This window comes from Triturus cristatus, chromosome 5_1, assembly GCF_964204655.1.
Source record: "Triturus cristatus chromosome 5_1, aTriCri1.1, whole genome shotgun sequence".
Taxonomy (NCBI): domain Eukaryota; kingdom Metazoa; phylum Chordata; class Amphibia; order Caudata; family Salamandridae; genus Triturus; species Triturus cristatus.
Genome location: NC_140587.1, coordinates 748,605,299 through 748,620,837, shown reverse-complemented (window position 1 = coordinate 748,620,837; position 15,539 = coordinate 748,605,299). Strand labels below are relative to the sequence as shown.

The following is a 15,539-nucleotide window of genomic DNA, read 5'->3' as shown; positions in this document are numbered from 1 at the left end:
CAAAGTTTTAGGAAGGGGGCAAGGCTGGGCCAAGGGCCAGCTCACTGGGCCCTCCGGGGCAGGGAGGCAGTCCCAAGTGGCGGTTCCTCCTAGCCTCCAGCAGCAGCAGCCCCCTCCTGTCAGGATCTAAAAAGCAGAACAAACTGTAAGGGGACACAGCCCCTTTTTATACAGTAAAAGTCTTTGTCTGAAGGTGCAGGGAAGGGGCGAACCAGTTACAACACGTTCCTGAGCACTTTGTTTTGCTCAGCCCCTCTCCCTATTCACTGGGCAGGCCAGGGTCATCAGACGCACCACAGGGGCCGGAGCCAGCATTGTGTGGGGAAAGCCCTGTCCTATTCAGGACCCAGGTGTACTCCTCCCCAGCCATCAGTATGCTAAACTCCCCATTCACCACTGGGTGACTCCTCCTGACCCTGAAATTACACCTCCTGAGGCGGAAGCCGGGAGTAGGCTAACTTTTGCTATTGCTCTTAACTTTGTCTGTTTTAACTTCACTCACTGCATCACTTGCTCCTCTTGGGGTTGCACGCTTCTCCCTCGCCATACTGCGGACCCTGGGCAGAGGCAAACACCCCGCCGCCATCACCGGCGAGATCGCTGGCCACGCCCCCTTGTGAGGCCACGCCCCCCGCCCTCCTTACTTAAACGCTATTGGCCGCGAGTGACGCTAGAAATTACACCTCCTGAGGCGGAAGCCGGGAGTAGGCTAACTTTTGCTATTGCTCTTAACTTTGTCTGTTTTAACTTCACTCACTGCATCACTTGCTCCTCTTGGGGTTGCACGCTTCTCCCTCGCCGTACTGCGGACCCTGGGCAGAGGCAAACACCCCGCCGCCATCACCGGCGAGATCGCTGGCCACGCCCCCTTGTGAGGCCACGCCCCCCGCCCTCCTTACTTAAACGCTATTGGCCGCGAGTGACGCTAGAAATTACACCTCCTGAGGCGGAAGCCGGGAGTAGGCTAACTTTTGCTATTGCTCTTAACTTTGTCTGTTTTAACTTCACTCACTGCATCACTTGCTCCTCTTGGGGTTGCACGCTTCTCCCTCGCCGTACTGCGGACCCTGGGCAGAGGCAAACACCCCGCCGCCATCACCGGCGAGATCGCTGGCCACGCCCCCTTGTGAGGCCACGCCCCCCCTGACCGTCATCTAGCACATAAAAATGTGTCACTTCAGGAGGCGCAGCGGACGAGCGCAGCGGGCGCGCCGTTGGCGCGCCGAAGGCAAGCCCGTCTGCGCCCGTCCGCGACGGGCCGGGACCAGGGGCCATACCCCTTACCTCCACACAAAAAAATATTAGGAGATACACCTCTACAGAATTACGATTGCTTAACTCACAGGTAAATCTGCCTTGCGTACATAAGTACCCTCCGCTTGACCTACCTATTCAATGCAGGGACTGCAATATACTTTTTACTACTAAGCCCCCCACTCACAGGCAACAATTGTTCAGAATGTCCCTTTTAAATTGTAGATCTTTGCCTAGACACTGCACAGAACTATCATTGCTACTCGAGGAGAGAAAACCTGATGTTCTTTTTCTCACCGAAACATGGCTAACTTCGCAATCCGACCCGGAGTTAATTCAAACCCTGGGTCAGGGTTACCAAATTGTGAGACAGGACCGCATGAAGGAAAGAGGGGGTGGTTTGGCAATCATTTTCAGAGACTGTTTTACCTGTCGCTGCACCCCGAATCCCTTCGCGGACTGCGAAAGCTTGTCTTTTTCTCTGGAATTCTCTTCTAATACAACTTTTTCTGGTGCACTTATATATCGCACTCCGGGCCCAGCCAAAAAGTTTCACGAATCTCTGCCCTCGCTGGTCGCTGACCTAGCCTGTTCACCCTCCAACTTTACGTTATTAGGCGATTTCAACATTCATTTCGATGAACCTGATGACTCCATCGCTAATAAACTAATTGGGGATTTTTCTGCTTTACAGCTGTCCCAGCTGGTTTCATCCCCCACGCACACCAAAGGTCATTTGTTGGATCCGGTGTTTAGCAACTGTCCCAACCTGAAAGTTTGCCCCCCTATAGCACTCCCCTGGACAGACCATGCATTAATTCCGCTCCTATGGAAAACTGATAAGTCTCCGTCCCTCGCACCTACAGTGCGAGAAACACGCAACTGGTCAAAAATTCCGCTGGTTCAGTGGACTCAGGAATTACAAAACTCAATTCCCTCAGTTGGTCAGACTCCATCTCTGGCCAATGAAATGTTTAACGCATGGATAAACAACTCTCTAAATGCTACGCTCCCTATGAAGAAAACTGTCTTAAAAAGATCTAGGATTTCAGCTCCTTGGTATTCGAATGATTTACGGATGAAAAAGTGCCACTGTAAGAGACTGGAACGAAAATGGCGATTAGGATATGCGGGAGCAGACAAAACCATCTATAGAGAGGCTATTAGGGTATATAAAAAAGACATAAAGAGCGCACAATCCTTATATTACTCTCACAAAATCGCAGAGGCGAGCTCCAGCTCTAAGGAGATTTACAGGATTGTAAAAAGTCTTATTAATCTCCCAACGCCTCCACTTATTGATGAAAATCCTCAGCTCCGCTGTGAAGATTTGGCCAATTTTTTCTTCCAGAAAATAAATCTCATTTACTCTTCCTTTCCATCCTCAGAGCAGACTACTTTGAAGGAGACATCCTTATGTCCCCTACAAGAAAACATATCCAACTGCCTCCCAGTGCTGGCGGAATTTCCCCAGATGGATGTGGACCATCTCACCTCCCTCATGCATCAGGTGAAGTCAGGTTCCCCTAGGGACCCAGCACCTCCACACATTCTAGTCTCTGCGACTCAGACCATCCTCCCTACACTGTTAGCTGTATTAAACACCTCGATCTCTACCAGCACAGTCCCAGTGGCCTGGAAACAGGCCATGGTGAGAGCTCTTGTTAAAAAACCTAATTTGGACACCAAGAATCCTAACAACTTTCGCCCGATCTCCTTGCTGCCTTGGGCAGCCAAAATCTTGGAGAAATATATAAACGGCCTACTAACAACCTTTCTCGAACAAAACCAGCTGCTCGACCCCTCCCAGACAGGCTTCCGCCCTAAGCATGGGACCGAGACTGCACTATTGGCCGTAACAGAGGAGTCCAGGAGGATCTTAGATCGGGGAGGATCGGTGGCAGTAATCCTCCTCGATCTGAGCGCGGCATTTGATACCGTCAATCACGATATCCTCTTACAACGTCTCCTGGACACCGGAATATCTGACAAGGCCTTGGAGTGGCTCAGGTCCTACCTGAGTGATAGATCCTTCCAGGTATATGAGGGCACTGTCACCTCCACCAGTAAGCCTCTGGGATGTGGAGTCCCACAGGGATCATCGTTGAGCCCGACGTTATTTAACGTCTACATGAGGCCACTAGCTGAGATCGTCCAGCCGTATGGCATTAAGATCATTACCTACGCGGACGATACTCAGCTGGTGGTCTCTCTGGCACAGGAAGGGGGATCCTTAGTGTGTGCGGATCTTGCAGTCTGTCTGGAGATGGTTAAGAGTTGGATGACCAAGTCTTGTCTCAAGCTCAACGGAGACAAGACTGAGCTCATGCTCCTAGGTCGTCTCGCTCCTTCTTCCATTGATACTCTTTGGCCACCCAGTTTGGGACCGGCCCCGGTGCCTAAAGATACCATCAAGAGCCTTGGTGTTTGGCTGGATAGGTCCCTGTCATTTGATCAGCAGGCAATAAGACTATCTGCTATCTGTTTCGGCATTCTTAGAGTCATCAGGAAGGTCCTTCCTCTACTCCCTTTCGAAGCAAGAAAGACCGTGGTTCTGGGCATGATCCAATCACGGTTGGATTTCGGGAATGCTTTATTTCTGGGAGCTCCGGACTTTACTCTACGCAAACTGCAGTTGATACAGAATTGCGCAGCACGGACTCTTCTACAAATCCCCCGCAGATCATCAGTAAAGTCCGGCCTAAGGAGACTGCATTGGCTTCCCGTTAGGGAAAGAGTTAATTTCAAATCACTTTGTATTGCACATCAGGCCTTTTGGTCCTCAGGCCCAGCAATTAACTTTCCCCTTATTACACCTTATCAGCCTGTCAGACATCTGCGCTCATCCTCTGCCAATCTGGCTATTGTTCCGAAGATAAAGAAATCAAGATCGGGAGGCCGCTCTTTTTCTTTTAACGTGGCCAAATTGTGGAATGCTCTTCCCCAACATTTAAGATCCAACCCCGACCTTAGTTCGTTCCGTAAACAGCTGAAAACGCTTTTGTTTATTAATTAATAGTTAGGTTGGTTTTCTTCCCTCAAGCAATTTTAGCCTCAGTTGGTATTTCCCAGCGCTTGGACGCCCCAGGGCAGCTACGTGCGCTTTACAAAATTCATTTCATTCATTCATTCATTCATTCATTTCCCTAGTCCGTCACATGACCTCCACCAGCCAATCGCCAGACAAGCCACACATTTTACACTGCACACCGAAGTGCCCACTTCTTGAAGTGGCACTTCCACACTAGGTACATGCACGCCGCACACATCATCGCGCAGCATTCAATCACACGAGTCCGCACATACCAAACTCGGGCCTGCACACCCCACGCATCAGGAACTACTAGGGACACATACATTCCCCATGCATTTCTATGGGAGGGCAGGCCTATCTCACCACATGCACTCAGAGTGCGCACGCACTTTACCCTGGGACACAGGGAAAGTGCGCAGAAACGAAAAATCACCACACCAAGTCACCAATAAAAAGCAAAAAAGTTCAGGGGTGAACCTGCCAGAAGGGCCAAGTCCAACAATATGTATGCAGTATTCCTATAGCACAAACCTAGCTGAAATTCAGGGGTGCACTACACAGGGTGAAATGACATGGGTATATTATTACACATCTTGGATGCATAAATGAGAAAGCCTGTTGCCTTGATATTTTGTATTTTGTACTTCTATGTCTCAGTTTCATGGTGTCCATGCTGTAGGTGTGCACTGGAAATGGTGGGATTGTCAACTAACTAGGTAGGTATGCTGGTTGTAATGGCTTTGTAGATGAAGCAGCTGGTTTTGGTGATGGTGCAGGTGGCAAAGACAGAAGAGTTTAATTTTGGGGGAGTTGTAATTTGTCATATTTCTTCAGGCCTTTGATGATAAATGCTGTGCCATGTAACATGCCTTTAAGGGAGGCCAATTTGGAGTCTGACATGACATGGAACAGGGCAGAGCCACCATCCAGATATGAGAGGATAAGGGCTGAAACAGCTGTTCTGAAGTCACTTTCTGGGAGGAATAGTTTTACATTCTTTTTTAGAAAGAGCAGGTATTAGGCTATCTTGGTCTTCTTAGTGATGTGTTCCTCAAAGGGAAGATCAGTATCAATGGTGAATCCAAGTGACTTGACATTGGATTACATTGTGTGAAAGTTGGTATTGAATCTGGCTAAGACCATGTTGTTGAGCCAGGTTTGGGCTAGTTATCTGTCATTGAGGATGATTGTGTAGGCTTGTTGCTCTTGGCTAATAGCCGACATACTGATTTGGTGGACTTCAGGCAGGTGCTTGACATCGAGGTCTGGATGAGGTGGAGCAGTGTTTGAGGCAGTGGATTTCCGGAACAAAGGAGACTATGTAAATATAGTTGTGCATCCTCAGCAAATTGATGAATTTTGATGTTGTTATTTGTGAGTGGAATCCCAAGCGTCTTTATGTAGAAGTTGGTGATGACAGGCGACTGATGGAATCTTTGGGAACTCCGCAGGTGATCAGAGTCTTTTGGGACCTGGAGTATTTACTACTGTATATCGACACCAACAATATTGTGGCATACTAATATTGAGGACAGAATATTGAGGGAAAATATTTCAAGAGGTAAGTGCACATAAGGAAGTATAGGTTAACTATTCCTGACTCCAAATCTACATACCTTGAATATATGTACTGCAAAGGTACACATATGTGGAATTAGGTATAAAAACTTTAGACCTACCTATTTGTATTTTTTTTCTTGATATTCTGTCCTTGATATTGTGTGTCCCATCGATATTGTTGATTTGATTTTCGGGGACGCACCACCAGGAGGTACCCAGTTGGATAAACTTGTCTTGGTTAGAAAAGTAGGAGGAAAATTAGTGAAAGGCCTTTGCAGTGATTCCTATTCAAGACTTCAAGGTCACGATGAGACCGAGGAGGTCAACAATGTTGAAAGTAGCTAAGAGGTCCAGTTTTATTAGGAGGAAGTGGTCATCTTTCTCTGTGGTCCAGAGAATATTGTCTAGGCTTTTTAAGGTAGAAGTACCCAGAGTGACATTTGTAGAAGAGATTGTTAGCATTAATGTGATCTTGAAATTGTGCAAAGACATCTTTTACGGTTATCTTGCCAATGAAGGATAGATGAGTGATGGGGCAGGTGGTGACAAGGTTGTCTAGGTCTACTGTATGTTTCTTAAGGAGTAGGAGGATTGGCCTGTCTTGAGAGCCTCAGGAAAGGTGTCTTGAGTGAGGGGGCATTGATGATGTTTATTACTGGTGAGGGAGCTTCTCAAGCACTGGATTTAATGAAGGATGAGGGTAAGAGATCATCTTCATATTTGGTGGCTTTGAAGGAGTTGACTGTTTTAGCAAGGGCATTTCAGAGTCAAGGCTTTGAAGGATGAAAATTGTGGGTTGAAGCCTGGAGCAGTGGATGTCAGAGGAGAATCAGGGTGGATGTTGTTGATGTGCTGATAGATGTTCTATATATTGTCTTTGAAAAAATGATTGATAGAATTGCACTGGTATTTGGAGAGCCAGGTAAGTGGGATGGGCAGTGCTTGTTTGTTTTGAAGAGTGTTCTCTTTTTTGTTGCCAGCCTCATTGATGATTTTGGTAGACTATTTTTTTTTGCTGCCCTGATGAGTTGCCTGCATGTTATGTGACAGAACTCAGTAGTGTGAGGTCACCTGGGTTTTGTTTTTCTACCATTTTATTTCTTGTCTGCAAATTGAGGATGTATTCTTGGCGAAGTCTTTGGAGTACCAGGGAGATGAATGATTATGTTTGCACTGACGTGTTTTAATTGGAGCTTGGTGTTGATATGATTTTCTGCAAATGCCTTGAAGTCTTCCAGAAAGATTATGATGTCAGATGTGGAGGGTGCAGGGCAAGAGATGAGTTCAATCTTTCTTTGGAAATGATTTGTAGGATCTAAAAGTTTGTTTTATCTTAGGTTAACTTAGATGTGTTGGTTGAATGCTGAACAAGGTAATGTGGTGGTGAGGTGATCGGTCCTGTCTAGGTATAAGGGAGACAGGCATTGAATTGTTTATGATATTGATGGGATGACATGCTGTACCACATTAAGCATATCAATTAGGTTGATTAGGGTGGCTCCTATTTTTTCACAATTGAGTTGTCTGGCAGGTTGAAGTCACTCACCATGTTGATATACATTTTTTGGGATGAATGATGTGTTTGTGAAGTCTGAAAATGTGTCTATTAAGTCCCTGTTCTGTCCAAGTGGTCTATAGATGAGGTAAAAGGTGTCAGTCTGCTTTGTGAAGAGTGGGGTGTGGCATGTGAAGAGCTTCATGAAGATAAGGACTGCTTGATTTTCTAAGGCGAAGGGCCAGGAAGGCTTATGGATGATGTTTAGGCCTGTTCTTTCTTTTGTGTGCAGTCCACTGGCTGGATGCTGTAGCCTGTGAGAAGAAGGACATCTAGGATTTCGGGTGAGTCTAACTGCCCTAATTACAAAATGGCTGCAGGAAGTGGAATAAATGTTTTCATGTAAGAAAAGAACAATTTACTTGTAGAAAAGGGTAAACATTTTTGTCCTAAACCTATATTTGTATAATATTCCCACTGTATAAGTGTTGCGAGTATAACTTTAGGAGAATACACATTGGTGAAAACTGTGCATGGACACCATACAATTGTGTATGCACTTTATGCAATACATTCATTACACATGTACTAGAACATAAAGGAATGATGCAACATTTTCAATTCATGTTTATACACGTTGCCTTGAGTAAACATGTAACTTTCTCTTGTTTTGTTTTCAACAAAAAACACCAGGACTCACAACAGTGTGGATCAGGCACAAAGCATGACACACAAACAACCAGTGCTAAAACAGGAGCCTTCCAAGCTCATACCAGTTAATGCCTGCTTATTGGCACTACTAGGCCCTAGTGAAACATTTAGCACTGTGGACCCGGAGAGATCTTGCATACTGCCTTGGCAAAGATGCAGGGCCACAGCAAACTCCTTCGCCTGGTTTGTCCACTATTGTTGTGACCAGCTCTCTAGAGGTGACATGCACAATGAATATGGAGTCCCTCCTATCACCTGTACTCTTCAGCATCCAGACCTAGCCCCTCTTTATGAAACGTCGATGACCACAATATTGTCTACCATACCGATGCCGAACATAAGACTGTATATCAAGAGTTATTGAGCATCACATTTGTTGTTTACAGCGTGCACAAATCAGGGGTCTGATTACAAGGGTTTGTGGGATTTGTAGTTTTTCAGGTCATTAGTTAAGGTTCACAATTAATGTAGACGCAGTCAAAAGGGCATGTTCGAGTCCGATATACGAGGGGATTAGTGAGAGTGAAAACCTAGGTCGAGTTTTGATCTTGGTAGAATGGGCTCATGTAGCTTTAAATTGAAGGCAGTGTCAGCTGCTCGCGCCTCAGTGATTGGAGGAATTCAGCCACAGGTTAAGTATAAAACCGTTGGTTCTGGGAGGAGTAGGTTGATTGAATGGCGGTCATGAGGAAAGGAGGTGTTAGAGCGGTGGAGATATTTTGAATGGAATTAGAACAGGTACGTTATTGACACTGGGATGTGGGAAGTTACCAAGTATAAATATGAATGTATGATATCTGGGCATTGAATATATGTTTTCAGGAAACAGGTTAAATGCAGGAATAAGAGACAGTCTTTAGTTATAATTGGAAGGGGGTTTAGGATTTACTGAGCAGCGCATTTCAAATGGCAGGAATGAGATCGTGGATGGATGTGGGGGAGGTTATGGCGCACAGTAAATCACTTGTCATAGGGGCATTTCACTTAAGCATTGTAGGCAGCAGTGTGTAATGTATTCTTTTAACCAATTTTTGTTTGAAGCGTTTAGTTATCTTGATAACATTTCACTAAAGTATGTATTTGTGTTATTATTGCAGTGCTCGTTTAATGGAAGTTTAACGGAGGTTTTATTTCATTTTCTTAAACAGTTTTCCCTGACGAAGGGCCAAATTAAGGGCCCGAAATGCATTGGAAATCGATACATCTGAGCTGTTTTATGAATTGAGTTACCCACGTGGGGTAGTAAGAGGCCTGGATGGGCACAACTGCTCCATTTGAAAAAATTGGGTTTTCTGATAGCCTTATAGTGAAGAGTAAAGAAAAAAAGTGTGACAAAGTTTGAATAACAGTTGATAAAGTTTGAATAACAGTCAATAAAAGTGGAGTTTTGAACAAAAGAAAATTGGAGCATTTCCTTTAAGCTGTGCGACTGGACACGCAGTAACGACATTGCTGCTCTGTTTGATGGAACTCCTTTACGTGTTTTGAGGCGAGTCACGTCGCCAGTCTGCACGCAAATAGAACATAATCATTTGAATACAAGAATACAAGGATAACAGTGATGAACATTGGTGTGCATCTGCTAACGTGTTGTGTTTGATGGCACAGCATGAGCATCACTAACAGAGAACAAAGTATGCACCATAAACACCTGCTTGTTCCCCATCAATTCATGGACAGCCATGGGGCTTCTCAAACCAGGGAGCTTTACAGCAGAACCGCTGCTTTAGAGGCTCCTCCGTGAGCCAATGCCTTCTATACATCGCTGGACTGGCGAGAACTCAGATCAAAAGAAGCTGTTAGACGCCACTGTAGCTATACTATACAAACCCCTTCATCAATTCACGTCATAATTGGTAAACCCATCAACTCCATCATTAATGATATCCCTAATTCATAAACGATTCAAAGAGAGAGAGCCATGCTCCCTCCCACTGGAGTGCATTCATTCTCCTTCCAGCACAGCATTAGCTAGCTCTCAAATGTCAAAGGATGTCAAAGGAATACTTTCCTATGTTGGCACTGGATCGCAATAGCACTGGAAATATTACAAGCTTGGCTGAGTTGTGAGCGACAAGGACTTTTCGAGCATTACCAGACCCTTTCCTGTGATTTCCTATCCAAAGTACACCTAGACCTATTGATCCACATCATGACGCATAATTATTTGCACTGAAGGAATCTTATCACCTTTGATCCTATTTTCTCAGTGGTATGGCCAGGATGACACATCGTCAGGTCGCATCTCTTCAGTGACTCGGCACAGGGTATCTCTGAGCCGTGGGTGCAAGAGAGCCTGCTACATTGCGAGCCTGGGGCACTCTTAGCGCCCTGATTCCACTCATACCCATTCCCTGTGGTGAGCAGGTGGGCTTCTTTCCATCAGAATCTGCTTAAAATGGCCACTGTCCTCGCCATCACACTCCATGCCAATCAATGTCAGCGGGGACAGTGGCATTTCAATGACACTGCATGAAGGGTACATGCAGTTCTCCAGAAATAAACACCATGCCAAGCTCTGATCTCAATGTCTAAAGGGCACGTCCTCGCTATGTACACAGTTCCTATCAGTGGCATAAACGCTATCGAAATTATCACAAATCTTAAACAAGCTACTGGCTTCCACAGCACACTTGGCAGTGTTATTTGTTTTTCCCTCTTAGTACAGATTTGTAAAAACGGAAATCCCTTTTCCTTCTCTAAGATGAGTGAAAATTAGGGTAAATGCCATGTTGCAACTTGGAGTAATAAATCTTTCTATGAATACAGACGTTTCATCTCATCTGGGGAATCCCACCTAGACGCCAAAGTATCAAAATGTAGGGGTTCATCGCAGATATGTAAGTACGTTTTTAAGCGTGTCAACCTTTTGTGAATAAGCTCAAATGCCCACTCAGTGCTGAGCCCCCTTCATGAAAGCTGTCACAAGCATTCACTCTCACCCGTCTTTTTGTGTCAGACTCGTAACTCTACAAGTATCCGCAATAGTGGCAAATGAGAGTGGACAAGCGTATGCAGACCTCTTATGCATGCGCCTATTAACCATCAGTTTTAAGGTCAATTCTGGGGCTACAAAGGCGGCCAGCTTATGGCTCTATTATGCGTGTGCCTATCGACTATCAGCTATAGTTTCTATTCTGGACTCCATACATTCTGAAGCTCCATAAAAGGCCACCTTATGCAGCTATCTTTTGCAGGTGCCGCTCAACCATCAGATATAAAGTCCGTTCTGGCCTCCGGGCTTTCTGAGATTGCATAGACAGACAAGCTTATACAGCTCTATGCACGAGTCTATCAACCATCAGCTGTAGAGCACAGCCTGGCCTTTCCTGCCTTCTGGGATTTCCGAGATCATCAGCATATGCAAATCTCTTGTGCATGTGCATATCGACCATCACCTGCAAGGTCTGTTCTGCAATCCACCGCTCTGAAGCTCAATAGACAGGCAGGTTCACGCAGATCTCTTATGCATGCACCTATCAGACATCAACTGCAAGGTCCATTCTGACATCCGTGCAATCTGGGACTCCATAATCATTGCAGTGCAACCTGTGAAGCATGGCAGCGTGTCTAAACCCTTCTCTGGGTCGTTAGCGGACGTGCTTGAGTGACAAATGTAAACTCTGTCTCTTCCACTTTCGTCGGCCAGTGATGGACACTTTGTATGATGAGGACTCAAACCTGAGATGACGTAGTGTACGGTGAGCGGGACAAGGAGGGAAGAGAATGTGAAATATGCAATATTTTGCTAAATCATCTTTCATCACTCTTATGACTAACACTGAAAAATACAAAGGCCAATTCAATAGGTCTTAATCATTATCTGGTATCACTCTCAGGAATATCCCTGGCAATTACAGTGACATCTTCAATCAATCTCAATCATTGCCTGGTATCACTGTCAGGGATAACACTGATAATTATTGTGGCAACCTCAGTCGAGCTCCATCATTATCTGGTATCACTCTCTGGAATGACACTAACATTTACAGAGACAACCTCAATCGTTCTGAATCAATATCTGGTATCACTCTCAGGAATATCCCTGTCAATTACAGTGACATCTTCAATCAATCTCAATCATTGCCTGGTATCTCTCTCTGGCTTAACACTGACAATTAAAGTGAAAACCTCAATCGGTCTGAATCATTATCTGGTATCACTCTCTGGAATATCCCTGACAATTATTGTGACAATCTCAATCTGCCTCAATCCATATCCGGTATCACTCTCTGGCTTAACACTGGCAGTGACAACTTAAATCGGTCTGAATCACTATCTAGCATCACTCTATGGCTTAACACTGGTAATTACAGTGTCAACCTCAGTTTCCATCATTACCTGGCATCACTCTCTTGAACAACACTGGCAACTATAGTGACAACCTCTATTGGACTCAATCATTACCTGGCATCACATTCTCGATTAGCGCTGGAAGTTTTAGTGACAATCACAATTGGGTTCAGTCATCATCTAGTATCACTCTCTGGAATAACAATGGCAATTATCGTGACGACCTCAATCCGTCTCCATCATTATGTGATATCACTCTCTGCAATAAAACTGGCCTTCATGGGGACATTCTCAATCAGTTTTTCAATCAGTCAAGTATTCAGTAAGGTTTTTGCATTAGTTAGGCTGTGAAGTTGTCTCTAATATTGACCCCTAATGTGAATGCAGCCCAGTGATTAATTTGTGAAAATAGTAAGTGCCAGGGCCCTGGTCAAGGGGCTACTTCAGCTTGCCCCATCCATTGCCAGCACTGCCAATGGCATTACAGACACCCCTACTAACCATAACACTCCTGCAAGTGTGAGAGTTCAGACTATTCCAGGCCAACAATTAGATCGGCTTCGGTGGTGGGCATTAGCCAGTTTCAATGTATATTAAATATATACACAACTGTAGTTCCGCTCATCTCTAAATAAGATAAGAGGCGCCAACATGTGCTAGACTACCATAGGTGCCGAGCACCGGAAACCACTGGCTCAAATAAGGCACTGTCACGCCTAACACAACAATGTGGTTTTGTTACAGAAATGTAAACAATCTACTCCTCCATATCATAAAGTTGTAAACAGTTATAAAATAAAGTTGATATGAAAAATGGAATATTTGTGATACTGAAAGTAAGAGTGCTGTTAAACATTACGGACCCTGCCATGGCTTTTAATATAGTGGTCTTCATTAACACTGTTTCAGGAGGGGGTTATACTACGTCACCAGAGAGGTGTTAGTACCCCACAGGATTCTTTGAAATAAAGCGACTACCTCCTGCACTTGCTCTTGCTTTAGTTTCTTTTCATCCCCTGCATTAGCTCATTCCCCACTTTCCTTGTATGCGACTCTTGGCGCCAGGCATTGGCAGAGGTTCAGGCAGAGCTGTCTCAGTGAAAAGGCTCCCAGCAGCGGGGTGCTTGGACCGGTTCAATGGACTCTGGCCACTTGAGGACGTGGATGGCATAATAGAAGAACAGGGGGCAGTCGCAGTGCCATAAAATACCAAGGCAACGATAAACAACGAGGCATGAGTGGCACGTAGAACCAGCAGCTCTCTTTGCTCTGTCCTGTGCAGCCCTGAGTCTATTTCGGACCACTTTGTTCTGTCCTGCACTGTCTTCTCTCTGTCCTGAACCTCGCTGGTCTGCTTCCTGCATACAGCCACTTGGGCTTCTGGTTCCTTCGACCTACTATGTGGCTATTGACTCCTTGCTGCTTTCACTGATGAGTGGGGCTCGGTCATGGGTTGACACTTCATCTCATGGCCGATACAGTCAATGCAGTTTTACTGTTAGCAACCATCACATTGTCCCATTTCCCATTTCATCTCTTCCCTGTGCATGGGGGGATCCATCCAGAATTACAACCTCTTCCATTAGCTTCATTAAGTAGGGGTAACGATATTCTGTCCATCTGGTAAAGGTGGGGACCATCCGAGACTAGCGAACGTCTGCACACCTGTCCTATTATTACCTAAAATGTGGTGACAGGATTTTTGTACTGAGTAAACTACAAGCCCCTAACAGGATACCGGGCGCCAAACCACTTTCCATCTCTAAATTCCATGAATCAATCATCTGTTGTCACATGGGTCCCAATCAGTGAAGTCAGGTGCCATAACAATAAGAAGACTCAAAAGGAACCAAACTAAGAATACCAAAAGAGCGAACGCCTTCGGCGAAATAACACCGTTCGTGTTGGAAAATAACTCCTATTTAACTCGGCCATCTAACCTTCTAGCACTCACGACCACATCAGCTCCAATTACGTTCCTGACAGTCTGCAGTGTGGCACTAAGGATTGCACAAGAAAGGCATTACCGTGCGTGCATCGCCTACTGTGAAAACACCTTAATAGGAAAAACATTAAAAAAAAGTCATCCCGTTCCATAGACTCATGCTGCTCTGATGGATGTCACATCTGTAATGGAGAAGGGTATTTAAAAATAGTGAAATATGACATTTTGCAGGTTCGACAGCCCCCCACTTACAACACACATACGTCTGACTTGACCTTTGAAAGTCATTCATTAACATGCCATTATTTTGCATAAAAATATTACAAAAAGTTCTCCTATTTTTTAAAATATGCAATTGTAACTAGCAAACAGTCCTAACCCGTCGTGCTCACTGGGCTCATTGCGTGAAAGCGCAGCCACCCTCCGCGGAAGCAGCAGGCTAGGAGTTCAGTCAGTAGAGCGACGCAGAGTCGCGGGGGTGAACTCACCTAGGCTGGGTCGGAGGCTGCCCCGGTGCGCTGCTCATCCTCCAGTTACATGCTGCGCACTCTAAAGGCGAGTTGTGTTTTCAATCTGTGTGAGCGCGCGCCCCCTGCTCTCGACATTGTATTGGTCTAAAGCGGCGTGCCCTCGTGCGTGGCTAATTTCTATCGCAGACTGAGGTCGGAAGCCTTACTTAACCCTTTGGGCAACAGACGGTTCTGTGGAAACAAACGGACCCAGCCGGCGTGCGCTAACTACTTTAATCCCTCCTCGGCACCTGTCATTTGTGAGAGCAGCAAGGTATTACTACAGCTCGTATTAACGGAGCGCACACCGTCACTTGCCTAAACCGTGCACCTTTCCCCGTCGTGCCAGCAGAGCAGCGCGAACAGGACCGGGCTTACCCCCAAACTCTCGATGCAGGTCTGTCACTCATGCCTTCCCACGGGCAGTGGAAAGGACAGCCAGTGGGGCCGGCAACGGGCTCGGGGAATCAGATTACTGCTGTGCGTCTGACTGGGTTTTTGAAGCGCGGAAAGGAAAGAGGGCCACCCATGTGGCAGTCCACCAGGTGATAGTTGAGCTCTGGATACCCCCTCACTTTATCATGTGATTTCATGCAGGACATTCTGTTTTCTTGCAGCTGAAGAGGGTTAGCCAAGTTGGGGATCCTGTGACAGGGGAATATGCACCTCCTTACTGCTCTGTACTGCATGTTTCAGACACTACAACAAGAACCTACTACCAGAAGTGCCATACATGAC

General features: G+C 45.7%; 1 protein-coding gene across 3 annotated transcripts in view; it reads right to left on the bottom strand.

Annotated features, from left to right (window-relative positions):
• LOC146831422 (aquaporin-4-like) overlaps window positions 1–15,325 on the bottom strand; it is a 237,651-nt gene extending 222,326 nt beyond the window's left edge. Inside the window, exon 1 of one of the 3 annotated variants that reach the window (XM_085605718.1) lies at window positions 15,180–15,325. In XM_085605718.1, coding sequence (XP_085461844.1) covers window positions 15,180–15,211 — 32 coding nt within the window. In that variant the 5' untranslated portion in view covers window positions 15,212–15,325. Of the gene's footprint in view, window positions 1–14,671; window positions 14,692–14,780; window positions 14,952–15,179 lie in introns of those variants that run through there. The other 2 variants (XM_085605717.1, XM_085605719.1) reach the window with 2 other exon arrangements.
• Between the last annotated feature and the right edge of the window lie 214 nt (window positions 15,326–15,539).